At 33.6% G+C, this 19,233-nt stretch overlaps 1 protein-coding gene across 1 annotated transcript; it reads left to right on the top strand.

Moving 5' to 3' along the window:
- The first annotated feature begins 7,790 nt into the window (after positions 1-7,790).
- CSN3 (casein kappa) lies at positions 7,791-12,655 on the top strand. Its single transcript, XM_017970503.5, has 3 exons — positions 7,791-7,844; positions 10,992-11,024; positions 12,171-12,655. Exons 1-3 carry the CDS (start codon positions 7,791-7,793, stop codon positions 12,624-12,626), a joined length of 543 nt encoding a protein of 180 aa, XP_017825992.3. The 3' UTR covers positions 12,627-12,655.
- Positions 12,656-19,233: the final 6,578 nt, after the last annotated feature.

Genomic DNA, 19,233 nt, shown 5'->3' with positions numbered 1-19,233 from the left:
GGCAATCAGAGCCCTAAAGAAGGGCCAAAGGCAAATGGCTGCTCTGAAATTTGGAAGAGCCAGCTGTGCAAATAATCTACTGTGCCACTAATCTACTATCTAATCTAATCTACCCCACTTTTTTGTTTCATTAAGAGTCTGACATCCTCCTTAACTCTCAGATTAGATCTTTTATCTGCTTCATGTGATGTCATTATAATTTTCTGAAGAAAAAAAAAAACTCTTGTCATTTACTTTTAACTACTAGATTCATTTCTATTAAAATTAATCAGCTATCTCCTTCACCCAGTGGATTTGGATATCATTCTAGAATACTATAGGCAATTATAAAACAACGGGAAGTATTTGTGCATTTACACATAGAAAATTCAGTAAAAATGTGGTATAAAAGATTTTTTAAATGGTGCAACTGTATAGGGTACTTACCATGAATGGAGCCTGGAGGCCTGGAAGTTGCTCTGAGTGGGTCAGTGAGTGGCGATTAAATGTGAAGGCCCAGGACATTACTGTACACTACTGTAAACCTTATAAATTCTCTACACTTAGGCTACACTAAATTTATGAAAATATATTTTTCTTTCTTCAATAATAAATAAAGATACAAAATTATCTTTAGAATATAAAGATACAAAAAAGATACAACTATCTTTTTTATGGTCTTATTCTATCAGTTTTTCTCTACTGTTAAATATATATACTTTTTTTACTTTTAAACTTTTTTGTTTAATACCAAGACACAAACGTATATATTAGCCTAGGCCTACAAGGGGCCAGGATCATCAAGACATTCCTAGCAATAGGAGTTTTCAGCTCCATTATAATCTTATGAGATCACCATCCTAGACAGTCAGGCATTGACCAAGACATTGTTAAACAGCGCATGACTATTCTTATTTTTTTGTCAACTGTTGTGCTAATTACTGGAGATTTGGAAAAAAGATTCTCGTTAATGATCTTACAAGTTAGATAAGGGAGATAAACATATACAAAATTTCAAGAAATGTAATAAATGCTCCAAAAAATTACAGAGCTTTTTGTTTCAAAGCAGCGGAGAAACCAGCTGCCTACACAAATTAGGAAAGGTCCCACAGGTGACTTTGAGTTGAATATTAATGCATAAATAGATTATTGACAGGGAAACAGGCACAAGTTAGATGCCCGACAGATATTTACTAGATAAGCTCTATACTCAAATTGGTATTTTGTTTGTTACATTTTTTTTTAATTTTGTTTAAAATTGGTATTTTGAATGATGTTTATTTTCACTGGACAAAGATAAAAGAGCAAAAGATGAGAGGAATATATTTCTAACAAATATATAAAATTCTATTAATTTTAGGAACAACCTCTAACTGAGAAGCAAAAGATAAAATAAACATCTTAATAATATTCTTGTTCACTAAATAACATTTCAATCAACTTTTCATGCAGATACAGAGTGAATATAACCTGATGAGTTATTTTCTTATGAAACCAGCTAATATATCTAGGAGACAGTATTTATTTAGAGTTCTATGTCAATTCAGTAATGCCCAGGCAGAGTTGAAACTCTGGCCAAAGCTGTGGGCATCAAACCAAGAGAGCTGAAGACAACTAACAACAATAGAGCAAGGTGAATAGCAAGGCATGGATCACCTATTAAATCCTCCCCATGGTCACTTAAGAAAGCTTCTAGTTTTTCCTCAAGGATCCAAGACTTGAGCATGGGAATCAAATAAGAGCAGAGGGACACACTGAATTCTAATTGCGGTCACTCTAAATGAGAGCCCAGCTAGAGACCAGCCTCCCCAGCATTCAGGGGAAGGTCAGTTCTAATACACTCACAGGAAAACAGAGCCCCAGAAAATCTATCCCTCATCCATATATTCTAGCTCTTCTATGAAGTAAGTTAGAATTCAAGGGGAAACAGATAATATGCCTGCACACTTTAGAAGTTCTTCTTGACTAGGTTCTGGCCACATCTAGAGGAAAGTAGTAATTCCAAAACTTTGAGCTGCATAAAAATATTATTTAGTTGCTTATCTGTTATTTACATTTCTAGGAACATTCTGCTTTGACAATGTTGACTCTATTGTCGGGTTAGGCAGGAATTTGCAACTTAAACAAGTAGCACAGATAGTTAATCATTTGCTCAACAAATTGTTCTCTAATATGTGCTAGGCATAGGTTTAGAAACTGGGACCATTATTTTCTAGTAGAAAAAGACAGAAAATAGCAAATAACACATAAAAGTTTTTTTAATTTATATTGTAATATATTGTGACGAAAATAAAAGGTTAAATAATAAAGTGATGAAGAAGAAGTGACTGTTTAGACAAAGTAACAAGGAAAGCTTCTCTGAAATGAAGACATTAGAGGTGAATCCCGAATAATAAAGGGGACATTACTAAGAATTGAGGTAAGAACATTCCAGGCAGCATGAATATAAGTGGAAGTTCCTGATATAGGAAAGAGTACGGCACATTCTAGGAACGGGAAGGTCATCGAAACCAGCATACAGTGAGAGAAAAGGTGGTAGAAGTTAAGGTAAGATGAATAAAGAGAAACCAAATTATTTAGAAACAGTCCCTAGTAAAAAGTTTGAATGTATTCTAAGTGCACAGGAATCCACTGAGAATGTAAGCAGAAGAATAATCATGTCAGATAAATGTTAAAAGTAACATTTTTATAACTGTGTAAAAAATGATTATAGGGTGATAAGAGTGAACGTAGAGATCAAAAAGGGAAATACTAGGACAATTCCAGGTAAAACATGCCAGTGGCTGAGACTAAAGCAACAAAGTTCAGATTAGGAAATGGTGTATTTGCTAAGATAGAATTAATGATTCTTCTAACACGTTGTTGTGTGGAGGAGAGAAAAGATAGCCTCTAGGAGTCACTAGATGGCCCTTGAGCCACTAGTAGTATCATAGTACTGTTTACTAAAGGATAAGAGACTAATGGAGAACTAGTTGAGAAACAGGGTATGTTTGGATATAAAATATTCTGTTTTGTTCATGATCTTTTGGAGATGTCTATTTTACATGCAAATAGAGATGTTAAAATAGCTGTTGGATACTTGAATCTAGAGTTCGGTGAAGGCAATTGCCTATTGATGATACTTAGGATTACAGGAATTTAGTACATCAACTAGAAAGACATTAAAGATAGAGGGAGAAAAGATAGAGGGGTAGTGGATGCTGGAAGAATTTTTAAATGTTCTCCTAAATTTACAGTTTGAGAAAAATAAGAAGAACCAAAACGGAAACTAAGAGCAGCTTTAAGTGACTCAAGGGAAGAAAAAAAAGAAGAAAAAGTCAAAAAGTTTTACCAGTCAGGAAAACTAATCACCATGCCAAGAGTTGCTAAAATGTAGAGTGGGAAGAGTATCTAGCAGCTACCATTGGATTTGGCTACACAGAGATCATGGTTGATCTGGCTGTTTATTTTGAATGGTAACAAGAATGACAAGAATGAAATAAACATAGGACAGGATTATAGGGGGTCTTGGGATCATGTTGGAGAAATAAGACTTTACATAAATTTATTATCCCTTGTATTTTTAAATCTGTGTATTTTTAATGGTTTCAGAAATCCTTGGAAACTAAAACTTAATGAGGAATAAATTTATGTGTGTACTAGTGCTAAAGTCATAATGACACTCACTGTAGGCTCCAGATGACATCAAATGTCTCCTCACAATCTCAAAACAGTCTTTTTATAAGTGTTCAGGAGAAAGCACTCTCTTCTTAAATAATCTCTACAAACAGGGGTTGTGGCTGTCTACCGTACTACCAAAAGAGCTTTGTTTCTAATGCAAACAGTTTGTATGTGTATTGCTTAATAGAATTGGTCATAGGAGAGTAAAATTTTGATATTCCAGTTGCTATAGTTTGTTGACTATTTTTAAGAGCATTTTATGGTATTTTTTCAATGGTTCTCACATATGGCAAAGACTTTTGAAGCATACAAATTTTTACTTTAAAATGTCAATTTTCTGATACCATAATAATCCTATGGACCATGGACCCTGACAATCAAAGGAAAACACTGTGACTAAATAGTTCAGATAGAATGGCTGGTATTATTACCTTAAGAATTTTAAAATCTGTCATCTCTTTTTGATCCACAGAAACCAACTATTCGGAGAAACAGAGAATCTCATTTTACTCTGTCCAATCCAAATAAGTATTCTCGGGTTTAGAATATTGTTTCTAACTTTCTAAGACATGCAATAGTTCTAAGAAACAGACAGGAGCACAGACATTACTACAATGCTGATATTATTTCTTGTTTGTGCTCTGGTCATTCTACATTGATTCCTGTAAATTCCTCAATCTGGTCAGGCTTTCACAACCAAAATGAACTCACAGTTAACATTATTTCTTGAGAAAAGCAAGTAAAAGAAAATATTCTTTCCTGAATTATCTAAGCTAAATTTGTGTTGAGCTATTTTTGCCAAAATATTTACAATGTCAGTGGGTTTGTGATTTATGCTCTAAGTCAAAATGACTTTCCTTAAAACAGAACAATTATCTCCAATTCAATAATTTAATATTATTTATTCAAATTGGTTCACTTACATTGTTGAAATTTAAAAGTCTTTTAATAAGCTTATTCATAAAAGGATAATAAATCAATAAGTATTTAGTCAATGCATATGGGAGAAAATACTCTGCCGCTCAATGCAAATGTTTCCCCACTTTATATTGATCAAAATGTTTCACATAGGGGTTTAACTTATAAGGAGGTGCTCTTGAGTATGTGTGAGATGACCAATTTTCTAATTTTTAAAAATCAATAATTGTAATTCTGTAAGGAGGAAGACCAATCACAGTCCACACCAGATGTAGTGTCACTTGAAATCTAGGTTCTTAAACCAAAAGAAATAATTAAAATGTGAAAGTATTGTAGCTAGCTATTTTTCATTTCAACAGCAGTTTTCAGTTCAAATAGATAGGATTAGTTGATTAACAATGCGATTAATATTTTAAAAATTATTCCATATTTCTTTATAAGACACAAAAAGATCCATTCTTTAAAAAGATATGAATAATCTTTCTGCAAGCTTTATGAGTGATGACTCTACATCCTCCTCTGCATTTCATTAACTAAGATTGGCCCAAAGGTGACCCTGCTGTCATCAAATCTTTCCTTTCTCTCATCATCCTATTGGCTAAAAAGTGGGAGGGAAACAAAATAATGTGACTCAAGGAACTAATACCCTTTAACTGGCCTTCAGTTGTTTATCTTGGTCTTCTCAACAGCTGACAGGCCAACTCAACCTACTGCCAAGCAAGACCTGACTGGCACGAGGAAAGGTAATTGCTGATGAAACATCTGGAGAAAGTGATCCTTTTCACAGTGGTTACTGGGGACATCACCACAATTATTTCAGAATCACATTTTCTTCTTTTTAGTCTTTATTGTTAAGCTCGAATATGACCTAGGATCACTTTAAAGCTAATTTCTACCCTAAACCTAAGTTCTGGATGGCGTTATGATCAAATTTATTTTTAACTTTACTTTGGGTTTCAGTCAAGTTCTGATACCAGCTAAATCACAGTAGACATTGTGATTTCTAAAGAAGAAGGTGTTTAATGCATTCCTACAGACAAATGTTGAGAGTTAACTCCTCAGCAAGTTGGACTCATGATAATCGCAATTGACCCCTTAATTACTTTTAAATTTTATTTCTATAAAAGTCATTATTGATTTATTATGGAATAATTATTTTTTTAAAATATGTCTTTCAACTATTCATGAAAGCTGGAGGATTCTACCATTTCATAAATTATTTCTTTTTGCCAAAGTAATGAGAGCAAATGCAAGTACTTATTGATATAAGTACCTGATATAAAGTATGGTCTTATCTCTGCGATTTTTGTTTCTGCCAAAAAGAAATTATGGTAATTTTATAGAATATTTTCTTTTGTTTACATATCATTTCACTGTGTGAAGTGATAAGGGGTCTGTAATTCATTATACCAACATATTTAGTCTATAATCCTAAAAGATCACTAGCAAGAGAGGCATTAATAATAAACTCCATCCCACTCAGAGAAATATGACTGCTTGGATTGTTCAAAATGAATCCAAACGAGTTCCATCTAATGGAAATTCAGTGACATCATACAGGCAGTTTTGAAGTCACTTTAGTAGACAGCTTTCTTAATAATTATTGTTGCCTGAGAGTCAGATGCTAATGGAGTCTGATGTACTTTCTATCCCCTACCTGAGGATTTAATTCTGTAAATCTCTTTTGTAAAGCTCAAGTTCAGTGATTCAAGTTTATATGAGTATGCGAATGATAATAGCTGCGACAAGCTGAAGTTAGTAATTACTTCCTAAATATAATATATACTTAATATATAAAAAGTTGGGGGTATCACATATTATTGTCTGAAATGATGCTTCATTAAAAATCAAATAAGCAGGTATGACACTGTATATACTCTTAGAAAAATAAGGCTAATTTATTTCTTTAAATATTTTAGTCAAAGCCACCATATTGTCATCACTATACTTCTTATTAAAACAATAAAGTTAATTATATCAGTTCTGATTTCTGGAGAAATATAAAGAGAACAGTTTCATAACCTTCCACTTGCCATTCCATCCTACATACTTCTATTGTATTGATCACAGAATTATCGAATTTTAGAAATCTCTAAGTTTCTTACATTTTTTACAAGTAAGAAAATGTAAAGCCCAGGAAAGGGAAATCACTTAATCAAAGTTACACAGGTAGAGATAAGGCCTGGTCTAGAACTCAGCCCTCCAAAAAATATATGGTCATATCACTTTCTAGTCTGAAAACACTGAATTGTCTTCTGTTGCTTATAAAGCCATGCCTAGCTTTTCAACCAGTCATTAACTTAAAGATGTCTACTTTTTCTGCTCTTAACTTTCCTTCTAATCTTATATTCTTCTTCTCATACAAGATTCCAATCAAAACGTTCATGGCTGTTCTCAAGACTTTCTCCTCTACTTGAAATATTTCCCTCCCTATTAAACCCTGCATAGGCAAGCCTCACCTATATGTCATTTTTCCATGCAAAGGCTGCTGCTTCTCTCGACTGAAACTCTCTATTAAAAGAAAACTACTTTTGTGGCATCTTCCACTATTATTCTTCTTACAGTTATTTGTATATGTTTCAACACTCCTCTAAAATTAATGCTACTTATTGTCAAGGCCTGTATCACCTTGATAATCTCAACATTTGATGTAGTAATAATTTGATAATTCCATTAATATTGTCAAAAATAAAATTCAAACAATTTATTTATTTATTTATTTTTAATTATACTTTTAGTTTTGGGGCACATGTGCAGAATATGCAGGTTTGTTACATAGGTATACATGTGCCTTGATGGTTTGCTGCATCCATCCCCCCGTCATTTACATTATATATTTCTCCTAATGTTATCCCTCCCCAGTTCCCTCAGCCCCTGCTATCCCCACCTCCCCTTCCCACCCCCTACAGAGCCCTGTGTGTGATGTTCCTCTCCCTGTGTCCATGTGTTCTCATTGTTCAACAGCCATTTGTGAGTGAGAACATGTGGTGTTTGGTTTTCTGTTCTTGTGTCAGTTTGCTGAGAATGATGGTTTTCAGCTTCATCCATGTCCCTGCTCCAAGTCTGGGTTTTTACACTGTTTGTTAAAATAAATTTTCCACTTCAGCTAAATCTATCTGTAAATCTGGCATTTTTTCTTAATCAAAGCAAATACGGCATTCAAGTCACTCCCAAATTTCTAGTAACAAATTCTTTGAAATTAATTTTTTAAAAATTTATCTTTAGGTGCAATAATGAAGAGTTTTCTTCTAGTTGTGAATGCCCTGGCATTATCCCTACCTTTTTTGGTAAGTTAATTTCATCTAACCAGTTTTATTGACTTTAAGAAAATTTTATTTAAGGGCTCTAACTATACAATTTCTAAATACAGTTATACTTCATAGAATAAAAATCTACATATTTGTTACATTTTTAAGGTTTTTTTTTTAACATTTATTTCTATTATGAAATCCAAATCATTATTCTTTTGGATATCCATTTTGTTCTGTGAATTAAGAAATCACACTTAATCATATATAGGAAACTTTTTAAATTCTCATACTATAGAGAAAATACTTTCTGAGGGAAAAACAATACTGAAAACATTTTAAAACTGTAAATGCATTAAAGATAATCCAGAAAGAATAAATATGGAAATCATAGTCTGGGATCAGAAATTATTTTAATTAAGTTCCTATCTCACCCAGACTCCAATGTCTTTAGGAAACAAAATTTTTCAAAGTTCAACTTTGGTAAAGCTTTTTCACAAGTTCCAAAGACTTTGATAGTTCTGTCTTTAATATTCAAATAATATATTTTGTTATACTCTTCCTCAATATGTCATTTGACTGATCCCTTTCCAGGGATCCCTGGCATTATCTTGAATTATATGTAAAGTTTTAAGGCTACTGGACCTAGAAAATTTCTGCTTCTTTTCTTTTTAATTTCTTGACTTGTTTTTATTGTTGTTACAGCTATTGCCTCTTTATATTTTCATGTTCATCTGGGGATTCTAGGTACTGACAAAGGAGGCAAGCATAAATAATAGTATATGTCCTCCTCCTAGATTACCAAATATTGGAGCACACCAATTCTTGTTCTGTGAATATCTATAATATTTATTTATTATAAGTTTAGACTTGCTTTTAAGTTAACATCTGTTAATTAAATCTATTATCTGCATGTTGTGTTTGTGTATAACATGTCTATAAATTTAATTCTTGGAATCAAAATTACCTTTTAAAACTTTGAGTTCTGGCCGGGCACCATGCCTCACGCCTGTAATCCCAGTTTTGGGAGGCCGAGGCAAGCAGACCACAAGGTCAAGAGATCAAGACCGTCCTGGCCAACATGGTGAAACCCTATCTCTCCTAAAAATACAAAAAAAATTAGCTGGGTGTAGTAGTGTGTGCCTGTAGTCACAGCTATCAGGAGTCTGAGGCAGGAGAATCACTTGAACCCAGGAGGCAGAGGTTGCAGAGAGCCAAGATCATGCCACTGCACTCCAGCCTGGCAACAGAGTGAAACTCTGTCTCAAAAAACAACTTTGAATGCTGTAACTCAAATACTTTGTGGCCACCTGAACATTTACAAATTAGGTTTTCTCTTTGAGTAACAGGCTTGAAGTTTAAATCATAAAATGATCTACAACCCCCTGCTGCAAGCTACCTCTTTCCTGAGCTCCTGAGCCAGATTTGTGCCTCAAACATTCCTTCCCATTTTCCCAAAGGCTGCAGGCCTCAAAGACAGGAACAAATAATACAGAAAAAAAAAATAAAGTTCATAGATTTTATTATTCTATCTTATGAGTAGTCAAAATTATACAAATTTAAACATCATTGTGATACCATGTTGTATGTGCTCTTTTACCCCTTCCCCAGAATAAAAATAGTCAGATAAAATTTTTACTAGCAATTATGCACTGAACTGCATAAACATGAAGCCTACTGGTGGCATAATTTGGCAGTATTCTGTACCATGATTTGATGATTTCTATTCAAGAATCCCTGAAAAAATCTCATTTGTGAAAAATCATTTTATGGAAGCAATGAAAATTATTTAAAAAGGCTACTTGTATACAGATGTCATTCAACTCTCTCTTTATAATTAAAATTTTATCTTAAATAGATAAGAAATAAACATTTCATGACATAATCATTGATTATTTAGTTATCAACTATAAAAACCTAAGTATGAAACCTATGACAGAAATGAAAAAATAATATGAAATATCACACTTTTATAAAAATGAAGGATACTTTTTAGACAAGCATATATAAGGAATACCTGACATAGGTTGATATTACATTAATATATCTAGATTGTCAGAATTTTTGAAGTAAACATTTTGTAATGTTCATATTACTTCTTTTTTAGGCAGAGGGGAGAGTCTTGCTCTGTCACCCAGGCTGGGGTGCAGTGATGCGCTCTCTTGTCACTGCAACCGCCACCTCCCAGGTTCAAGCAATTCTCCTGCCTCAGTCTCCTGAGCAGCTGGGATTACAGGCGTGCACCACCATGCCCAGCTAATTTTTGTATTTTTAATATAGGCAGGGTTTCACCAAGTTGACCAGGCTGGTCTGGGACCCATGACCTCAGATGATCCGCCCACCTCTACCTCTCAAAAGTGCTGGGATTATAGGGTGAGCCACTGAGCCCAGCCTCATATTACTTCTTTTTATTTTAAACTAATGGTTTAATATATTTAGAGAAAAGCAAGACTTTGTCTCAAAGCAAAAAAATTTATTGCCTTCTTAATTTCTGATTTTCTGTGCTCACACTTTCCAAAAGGTTTCTAGAGTCATTTTATACCCAAGAAATAGATGTGAAATATCCTAAACCTCTTTTCAAGAGTTTCTAAAAGCTTTGGAGTTTTTAGAGTTTTATAAATACTTGTCCATAAAAATTGTTTTCTCACTCCTGATTCTCTAAATATGTTACCATCCAAAACTAAGAAAAGCACTATAAAAAAAAAACAAAAGAAAGATGGTTTTAAAAACACTATTATTTGTATGTTAAGGTTATGCAAGAGGCAATATTTTAAATCTTCTAAGTAAACCTTAGGAATCATCTTAGTATGAAAGCAGAGAAAGAAAAAAAGGCTCAATGCTCCTCTAACTTTTAACAATGTATATTTAATAAAAACTGAATAGAAACTGTTCATATTTAAGCAAATTGTGTATTTGTTGGCAAGGGGGTCAGATGACTAGATTTTTCCAACAGAGACTTTTTCATTCTAGGTGGTGATATTTAAAGACAATCTAAATATGACATTTTTATTACTGATCACTTAGATTACTGTTGCTTCATGAGTGGTCCATAGGCCTCATAGATCAATTATGAAAAATGTTTTAAAAAATAAAAATAAAATATATTTTATCTCTAACACAAAAAGATAAAATATATTTTCTTTTTTGTTTTGTTTTTTCATTATTTCTTCTTCTGAAACTCCCCAGGCTGCAGAGATTCAAAACCAGGAACAACAAGCAGTAAGTCTATTTTAATTATTTCTATTAGAGGCATGAACTACAATATATTCTGCAAAGGTCAATCCTATTAAAAATGCCTCTGTCTAAAACCTAAGTATTTCATCTCCATAAAATAACCTAATAATATTTGCAAAAAAATGATTTCAGCAAGAGGAGATATGAATCAACATTGATGTTTATCTGAAAGTTTTGTTTTCTTATGTAAACCAAGCCATGTATCTTTGGTTTTCATGTATATTTAGCAATATAAGAAAAATTATTTTAGCATTTCATATTGGGAGAAAATGAAAACATAAGTTAAAGCTTAATATTTCCCCTTTCCACTTTTTAAGACAAGAAAGAATCCTTCTCTGACCCCTCTTTGAATACTTCTCATACATCCATATTTACTTCCCCTTTTGTTTCCCAGATATGTTTGAATACATTTAAATATGTCTCCTTTTAGGAGAAATCTTTGCTTTGTAGTATAATTTTGTTGATTTATTTCTATTCATATGGAAAGGTCTACTGACAAATTGTTAAACAGTAACAGACACATAGAGATGGAAAATTATTTATCTAATCTCTTGTGAAGAAAATTAAACCAAAAAAAATCTGAAATCTAAATCCAGGAATCTCTCCACATCACATTATACTACCGTTCTGCTACAATTAGTTTAGAAAAAAAAAATGTGCTCTTGGGCTAATTTTTAAATGAATAAAATGTGTGATTAATTACAAATATGTGGTAAGAATACATATGTGTGCACACCATTTTGTGTGTGTCTGCATATAGCACTTGTGCATAACATGTCAAAGTCCTCAATGAGATTTTTCTATGTGTTGTACCTATAATATCCAACATATAGAATCACTTTCCATATATGCCAAGCTCAGGGCAATATGGTTTACATTAATTCATCTAATTTCTTTGAAACAAATATTATATTTATGTTATCAAAATAATATTTTATAATATTGAAAATCATAAAGTTCAAAGGCAATGTACAAATCAACATCTTATAAAATAATATTGTTGCTGGGTTCCCTACTTCTAATATCCTACTCAATGGCAAATACTATATTATTTCAAATAATGTGGATTTTAGATATTTCCACATTTGTGTCTATAATAATAATATTCTGCATAATTTATTCTTTTTGCAGTGCCGTGAGAATGATGAAAGACAGTTATATCAGAAAATAGTTCCATATATCCCAATATATTATGTGCCGAATAGCTATCCATATTATAGAACCAATTGGTACCAAAATAGACCAGCTATAGCAATTAATAGTCCATATGTGTCTCGCCCATATTATCCAAACCCAGTTAGGCCACATGCCCAAGTTCCTCAGTGGCAATACTTGCCAAATACTCACCCAGCCACCATGGTACGTCACCCAAAACAACATCCATCATTTATTGCCATCCCCCCAAAGAAAATTCAGGATAAAATAATCATCCCTACCATCAATACCATCACTACTGTTGAGCCTACACCAACTCCTACCACGGTAACAGTGGTGAAGAGGGTAATCACTCCAGAAGCCTCCTCAGAGTCCATCATCACAAGCACCCCTGAGACAACCACAGTCTCAGTTACTACACCTACGGCATAAAGACACTAAGGAAATATCAAAGAAGACAACACAGGTAAATGAACAATAGATAAAATGAGTAATTCTGACAAGAAGCATGGATTGATTAATACAACCATAAATTCAAAAATAGTGCAAATGAATAAACTGAGTGTGTTACAGAACCAGGCAAAACAGGGTATTTACAATTTTACCTTGGTAAAACCATAGCATTGATACTCCAGAGTCTGTTCCAAATAGAAATTTAAAGAAATTTTATTTGACAAAATGAAAATAATGGCAACTTTATTAAGAAACATTTTTCTCACAATTGGGACACTCCTAGAATGTAATAGTTTTATTTCATCCTTATTCACACATGAACTATGACAGTAGAGCAAAACAGTAACACTTTCATGATTTTTATTTCAAAAAAAATTTTTAGAAAAAGTTATATAGAATATGAGTTTAAGTAAATTTTAATTCTGTAACAATTCTCTTGCACTCTCACTGTAGTATGAACAGAGTCAAAGGAAATGATATATTTTCTATGCATTCCTTTATTTCAGACATCATTTCTGAAATAATTCCTGAAGTTAAGCCTCTCAAATTTCTCCTATTTAAGATAAACCCATGGAAGAATTATAATGCTTAACTTGAAAAAAACATAAATATTAAAAGGATGCTTTCAGAACACTGAATGTGGTGCTAAATGTTACTATTTATTACTTAGACCAATGGATCATGGCAGAGTCTAAAATAATCTGAAACTTATGAGAAGATTTTAAATAAAGAGAAGGATTAATAGAGTAGAAAATATCCAAAGAGTGTAAAACAATTTAAGGAGAAAGTTACAAAATTTTGAGTTTCTTTGCAACAAATATTTTTAATCCATAAGATGTCCACATGTTTTATGACTTAAAGTACCAGACAATGGTCTGTGATATGATGGGACTATCATTAGCCCAGAGAAGGTTGTTCTTTCCTCTTGTTGCTTAAAGACTGTAGGCTGGTCATTACTTTCTCTGAACTTTCATTTTCTCATAATTCTGGTTGCTATGAGACTCAAGTGAGAATGCATATGTGAAAGAATATTTTTTGAAACTGATCAATCTGTAAAATGTCATGTATTAGAAAAGATAAAATAAAATTAATAAATATTAACATTTATTTTTAACCAGTATCCTAAGTCTTCACTAAGTAAGGACCATACATAATTATGTCTATTGATTCCCGTAGTAACCATATGATATTGTTCCTCTCTCAAAATTAGGAATTAAAAACCAGTAAGACTGAAGATGTTAAGTCAATTATCACAGCTAGAAAGTGCAAAATGAGAGGCAAACCAAACTTGTTTAATTTCAGGTAGTGGGGCTTAATTACTATGTCATCCATTTTTATGTGGCTTATCTAACTTGCCAAAAAACAGGGAAAATACCCTGTGATTTCCTTAGACTAGCATATGTGTAAATTGTGTTATTTAGTTGCTGTTCAACAGTGTCTGTTAAGAAAAAGATAATAAGAGCTGGTTAAACAGTTGGCTTATTATATTTTGGAGAACAAAATAAGAAAATTAATAAAGACAATAGGAAAGCAAGTTATTTTCATAAATATTACATGTCTATTATTTTGAGTTTACTATATGCCTATCTTAAATATTTAATCTGATTAACTTCTTGGATACAGACATAAAAGCAAAATTATGAACACTAAATAAATATATATCATGAGAACTGTTAACATACTATGAAGAAACTTCTAAAATCTCCTTATTTTTGTAGGACTTGCTGAAACCAAATGACTACTTCACACTCTCCTTCAGCCATCTGTCTGCCTTCAGTCAACAGAAAACGTGATGTTCGCAGATTCCGCTCTTCTCTCCTTATATTTTACATTTTGCCACATTCAATATTTTGATTCTTGCACAATAAAACCAACTGATTGCAACTTATTCTTTGAGCAGAGTTTGTAAAGTAGCTTAGGGATCTCTGAAACCTTGAAATTCTTTGGCAAATTTAGTGTGAGTTAGAGTACACAAATTTACCTGAAGGCAGAGTTCATAGTTTCATCAGCTCCTCAAACTGGTTCATGGTCTGACACTAAAGATTTCTCCTCTAGGATGACAGTGGGACCAGAGGAGAGCCAAGCCATAGTGTTCCAATCCAGGGGACCACAGAGTGACTCTTGAGAACCATGGGAACTCTAGATTTAGCATTAAATTTAAGTGCCTAAATGTATTGCTAACGTTAGTCTAAATTATTCCTATGAGCTAATTCTGGGCACAAGCAAGCTACAAATGTCCACAACTACAAACACAGATACATTGCGAAACTATAGATGTTGGCAGAGACTCTAGACATGCATGACCAGATTTCTCCATACTGGAAGCCACAGTTTCAAATCTGTTCAAACACACACACACACACACACACACAAATATACACGCACACATATCACACACCAGAAAGCTTCTAGAATTCAGGTATTTCAGTCTGAAAAAAACTAATGATATTTAAAGTCCAAGGATATGACAGAATTGTTTTCTTAAATATTGCAAAGAAAATCAGGTCACTTTCATGTTTCATCTATATTTAACACATCATGCGAGAAAATAATAAAAATCACTCAGCCCTTACAAAATGTTTACTGGTCACCTATCTAATCTTTTGCTGTAATGCCCAACAGATGTGCTATTATTAGGAGTGATTTACAGTTTTTTACCTACTCTCTCACTCAAATGGAGAATCTGGAATAGAGACATGGAAGGAATATGACATGGCTAGCCCTCATTTGCTATGATCAGTAATGATATTAATTTCTTGAAAAACAAAGTAAATATGTGGAAGAGGCAAAATTTACATCATTAATTTAAAATTTTATCACCTATTATATAAGGTATTATAAGAATTGTTGTGATGATACAAACAGTAATAATATCTGATAACAATAAGCAATCAGCAGTTATAAAGTACATATTATTTGCCAGTCAATCTTCTATTTGATTAAATGTATTTACTCATTTAATATGTAGTCATGAACTACATATAATTATTCTTGTTGTTATTAGAAAACAAAGAGAAATGATGTAATTTTCCCCATGTGAGGCTGAGATTTGAACTCAAAGTTTTGCTTTGAAGTCCATGCTCTTTAAAAACTGACACACGGACTAATAAAAAAACCATACATAAAACTGAACATCTGCAATCAACTAATTTTCAGCAAGGACACAAAGAAGCACAATAGTAAAATTATAGTTTTCTTAACAAATGGAGCTGGGAAAACCGGATATCACATGCAAAAGAATGATATTAGACCCATATCTTACACTATACACACAAACCCACTCAAAATACACATAAAAGGCATCAATGTAAGACTGGAAACTGGCCGGGTGTGGTGGTTCACATCTGTAATCCCAGCACTTTGGGAGGCTGAGGCGGGTGGATCATGAGTTCAGGAGTTCGAGACCAACCTGACCAACATGGTGAAACCTCCTCTCTACTAAAAATACAAAACTTAGCTGGGCATAGTGGTACACACCTGTAATCCCAGCTACTCAGGAGACTGAGGCAGGAGAACTGCCTGAACCTGGGACGTGAAGGTTTCAGTGAGTCAAGATTACGCCACTCCACTCCAGCCTGGGCGACAGAGTGATACTTGCCTCAAAAAAAAAAAAAAAAAAGAGACCTGAAACTTTAAAATTACTAGAAGAATATATAGGGAGAAAGCTCCTTGACATTGGCCTTGACAAAAATTGTTTTGGAGATCACACTAAAAGCTCTGGCTACAAAATCAAAAATAAGTAAGTGGACTACATCAAACTAAAAAGCTTCTGCCCAGCAAAGAAAATAATCAACAAAAAGACAGCCTATAAATAGGTATAAAATATTTGCAAACCAATTATCTAATAAGCGGTTAATATCCAAAATATATAAAGAACTCACAAAACTCAATCGCAGAAAAAAACAAATAATCTGATTTTTTAAATGGGCAGAAGACATAAATACACATTTCTCCAAAGAAAACAAAAAAATGATTAATAAGTATGTGAAAGGATAATCATCATCACTATCAGGAAAATGCAAATCAAAACCACAATAAGATATCACATCACACCTGTTAGGATAACTATTTCAAAAAGACAAGAGATAACAAGTGTTGACAAGGATGTGGACAAAAGGGGGTCTTTGTGCATTGTTGGTGGGAATGCAGACAGGTGCAGCCAACTGTGAAAAACAGTATAAAGATTCCTATAGAAATTAAAAATAGAATTACTACATGACCCAAAAAGTCCTTTTCTGGATGGATACTTAAAGGAAATAAAAGCACCCACCGTAATGATATCTGCACTCTCATGTTCATTGTGGTGATAACAGCACAATGTGGAAACAACCTAAGTGTATATCAAGGGATGGATAAAAAATGTTGAAACACACATACACATAAACGCACAGGGATATTATTCATCCTTAAAAAAAAAAAGAGAGATTGTGCTATTTGCCACAACATGGATGAACTTTGAACTCGTAGGACAGAAAGCTAATTAAAACAAGCCAGATACAGAACAAAGAATACTGAATAATTTTACTTCCATTCTGGTCAGATGTCTTCTTCTCTTAACCAAGCTGGTTCTTCTATGATTGTAATTGTTTCCAAATGAGTTAGCACTCTTTTAATAAATAAACCCTTCATTTTTTTTCAATATTTTATTTTTTATTAATAAATAATTTTACATATTCATGGGGTACATATTTTGATATATACAGAGGGACACTGGAAACCATCATTCTCAGCAAACTGACACAAGAACAGAAAATCAAACAGCACATGTTCTCACTCATAGGCTGGTGTTGAACAATGACAACACGTGGACACAGAGAAGGGAGCATCACACACTGGGGTCCATGGCGGGGGGCTAGGGGACAGATAGTGGGAGAGAGGATGGGGAGGGATAACGTGGGGAGAAATGTCGGGTGTAGGTGATGGGGAATGGAGGCAGCAAACCACCTTGCCATGAATGTACCTATGTAACAATCTTGCATGATCTGCACATGTACCCCAGAATCTAAAGTACAATAAAAAATAATCATATATGATAATGAGGGATGGGGGATTGAACTTCTAGAGTTCAAAGCTAAGTTCTACTACTCAGCTTTTTTTTATCTTAGCCAAATTAATCCCTCTGAGACCCAGTTTCCTCATTTGTAAATAACTATAATAATAGTACCTCCCTAGAGAATACAATATTAAGAATGGTTTCCTTATTTTAAAGTATTTTGCTTCACGTTTTATTTCACCTGCTATATTGAAAATAATTTTATAGTACCTTTTACATGATTAAGGGCATAGAAACCCCCCGCCTAAGGTATCTATTTGGGTAAGAATTTGAGACATAGAATTTTCTTTTAGGATCTGAGATTTCCACCATTTTGACAAAACAGTAATAGCTAGATTAATAACTGGAATTTAAATCTACTGATTTAGGCAAGTTAAACTTGTTTCTAACACTGTTTCATTAACTACTCATGGAAAATGGTCATACATACTCACTAAAAGATTTCCATTCACTTTCACTAACTCTACGGTTAAAGCTTATTCTTATGAATTACTCAGGTTTTATGTTGCATAGCAACTATTGATAAGATGGTATTTAGGTTTAAAAGAATCATAAAGCAAACCTGTCTTTGTTGAGAAAAATTTCTTTTTTTTTCTTATTTTTTTATTGCATTTTAGGTTTTGGGGTACATGTGCAGAGCATGCAATACAGTTGCATAGGTACACACATGGCAGTGTGTTCTGTTTGCTTTCACCCCTTCACCCACATTTGGCATTTCTCCCCAGGCTATCCCTCCCCACCTCCCCCTCCCACTGGCCCTCCCTTTTTCCCCCCAATAGACCCCAGTGTTTAGTACTCCCCTCTCTGTGTCCATGTGTTCTCATTCTTCATCACCCGCCTATGAGTGAGAATATGCGGTGTTTCATTTTCTGTTCTTGTGTCAGTTTGCTGAGAATGATGTTCTCCAGATTCATCCATGTCCCTACAAACGACACGAACTCATCATTTCTGATTGCTGGATAATATTCCATGGTGTATATGTGCCACATTTTCCCAATCCAGTCTATCATCAATGGGCATTTGGGTTGATTCCAGGTCTTTGCTATTGTAAACAGTGCTGCAATGAACATTCGTGTGCATGTGTCCTTATAGTAGAAAAATTTATAGTCCTTTGGGTATATACCCAGTAATGGGATTGCTGGGTCAAATGGAATTTCTATTTCTAACGCCTTGAGGAATCACCACACTGTCTTCCACAATGGTTGGACTAATTTACACTCCCACCAACAGTGTAAAAGTGTTCCTTTTTCTCCACATCCTCTCCAGCATCTGTTGTCTCCAGATTTCTTAATGATCTCCATTCTAACTGGCGTGAGATGGTATCTCAATGTGGTTTTGATTTGCATCTCTCTGATGACCGGTGATGATGAGCATTTTTTCATATGATTGTTGGCCTCATATATGTCTTCTTTCGTAAAGTGTCTGTTCATATCCTTTGCCCAATTTTGAATGGGCTTGTTTTTTTCTTGTAAATCTGTTTGAGTTCTTTGTAAATTCTGGATATCAGCCCTTTGTCAGATGGGTAAACTGCAA

This window comes from Callithrix jacchus, chromosome 3 (genome assembly GCF_049354715.1).
Source record: "Callithrix jacchus isolate 240 chromosome 3, calJac240_pri, whole genome shotgun sequence".
Taxonomy (NCBI): domain Eukaryota; kingdom Metazoa; phylum Chordata; class Mammalia; order Primates; family Cebidae; genus Callithrix; species Callithrix jacchus.
The sequence above is the reverse complement of the archived record's forward strand: the minus strand, read 5'-3'. Positions and strand labels throughout refer to the sequence as shown.